This window comes from Bubalus bubalis, chromosome 8 (assembly GCF_019923935.1).
Source record: "Bubalus bubalis isolate 160015118507 breed Murrah chromosome 8, NDDB_SH_1, whole genome shotgun sequence".
Taxonomy (NCBI): Eukaryota; Metazoa; Chordata; class Mammalia; order Artiodactyla; family Bovidae; genus Bubalus; species Bubalus bubalis.
Genome location: NC_059164.1, coordinates 105,557,722 through 105,558,962, shown reverse-complemented (window position 1 = coordinate 105,558,962; position 1,241 = coordinate 105,557,722). Strand labels below are relative to the sequence as shown.

At 44.9% G+C, this 1,241-nt stretch overlaps 1 gene segment (V, D, J or C); it reads right to left on the bottom strand.

Moving 5' to 3' along the window:
• LOC123466094 lies at nt 1-854 on the bottom strand. The segment is given in 2 exon segments: nt 1-326; nt 439-854. Coding segments are annotated over 2 exon segments (375 nt in total).
• Between the last annotated feature and the right edge of the window lie 387 nt (nt 855-1,241).

Genomic DNA, 1,241 nt, shown 5'->3' with positions numbered 1-1,241 from the left:
CTAAGAAGAGCTGACGTGCAGCACTGTGGACTGGCTGCTGGCACAGAAATACAGAGCTGAGTCCGCTGGCTCGGTGGAGTTGATTTCCAGGCTGCAGGGTGAGTTTTGGGGGCACTTGGCTGAAAATCGCTGTTTGAACAGAGCTGTATCTTCCATCATGTTTTGATTCTGAAAGTAAACCAAAAACTCAAATGCTTCTTCCAGCTTCTTGCGATACCAGTAAACGTAAGCGTGTCCTTCTTTGGGAACACAATCCATCTTTGCTCTCTGGTCTTTTCCTTTGATCAGATGACTTGGACTCTGAGTGACCTCAGTGTCCATGGAACCTGTGAGGAAAGAGACAGATGGTGTAGTGAAAGCCCAGGAGAAAGCCTGATTTTGCAACCACAGGAGAAAGTCCTGAGATTGGAATCCAACAACTTCACAACAGGAACTTACCTGCTCCCCAGAAAAAAAGGGCCACACAGCATAGGAGGCCGAGGCACATGGCTGGCTCAGGGAGAAAGCAGAGCAGTGGCTTTTTCTCTGAGGCGCTCCATCTCCTTCAGCACCCCCTTGTGACGTGGTCGGTTTCTGTGGTCATCATAGTCCCTGGGTACCTGCTGCTGCTAACATTTCTTAGGCTTAGGGGAGGGAAAGCTGGTGAAACAACTAGCTTGAATTTTAAACTGCTTTAATTTTTTTCCTGAATCTTCTCTTTCATTATCCTCTAAGTAAGATCACACATCATTAATTTATTTGCTTTTCACATCTGTCAGTTTGCCTCCTCCCATCCTCACTTCCCTCTCAGGCAATGAAACATACAACTTGCCGTACGTCAATCATAGCTGCTTCTACCACACTTACAAAATCATGCAGCTGCTATTTAAGTTAAATGTTGAACTTATAAAAATTATATTTCTGTTGAATATGCAATGCATCTGAAAGTGAAATTCGCTCAGTCCTGTCCGACTCCTTGTGACCCCATGGACTATACAGTCCATGGAATTCTCTAGGCCAGAATACTGGAGTGGGTAGTGTTTCCCTTCTCCAAGGGATCTTCCCAACCCAGAGATCGAACCCAGGTCTCCCGCATTGCAAGCGATTCTTTACCATCTGAGCCACAAGGGAAGCCATGCATCTAGGTAAACACGAAAATGAATGATCTTGCCTGAACCAATCAGCTTAGGAGTTAGAGTATCCCTGAGACTTTTTCAATCCCTGTGCTTTTTTTTTTTTTTTTCCTTTGATTTTTATGATTC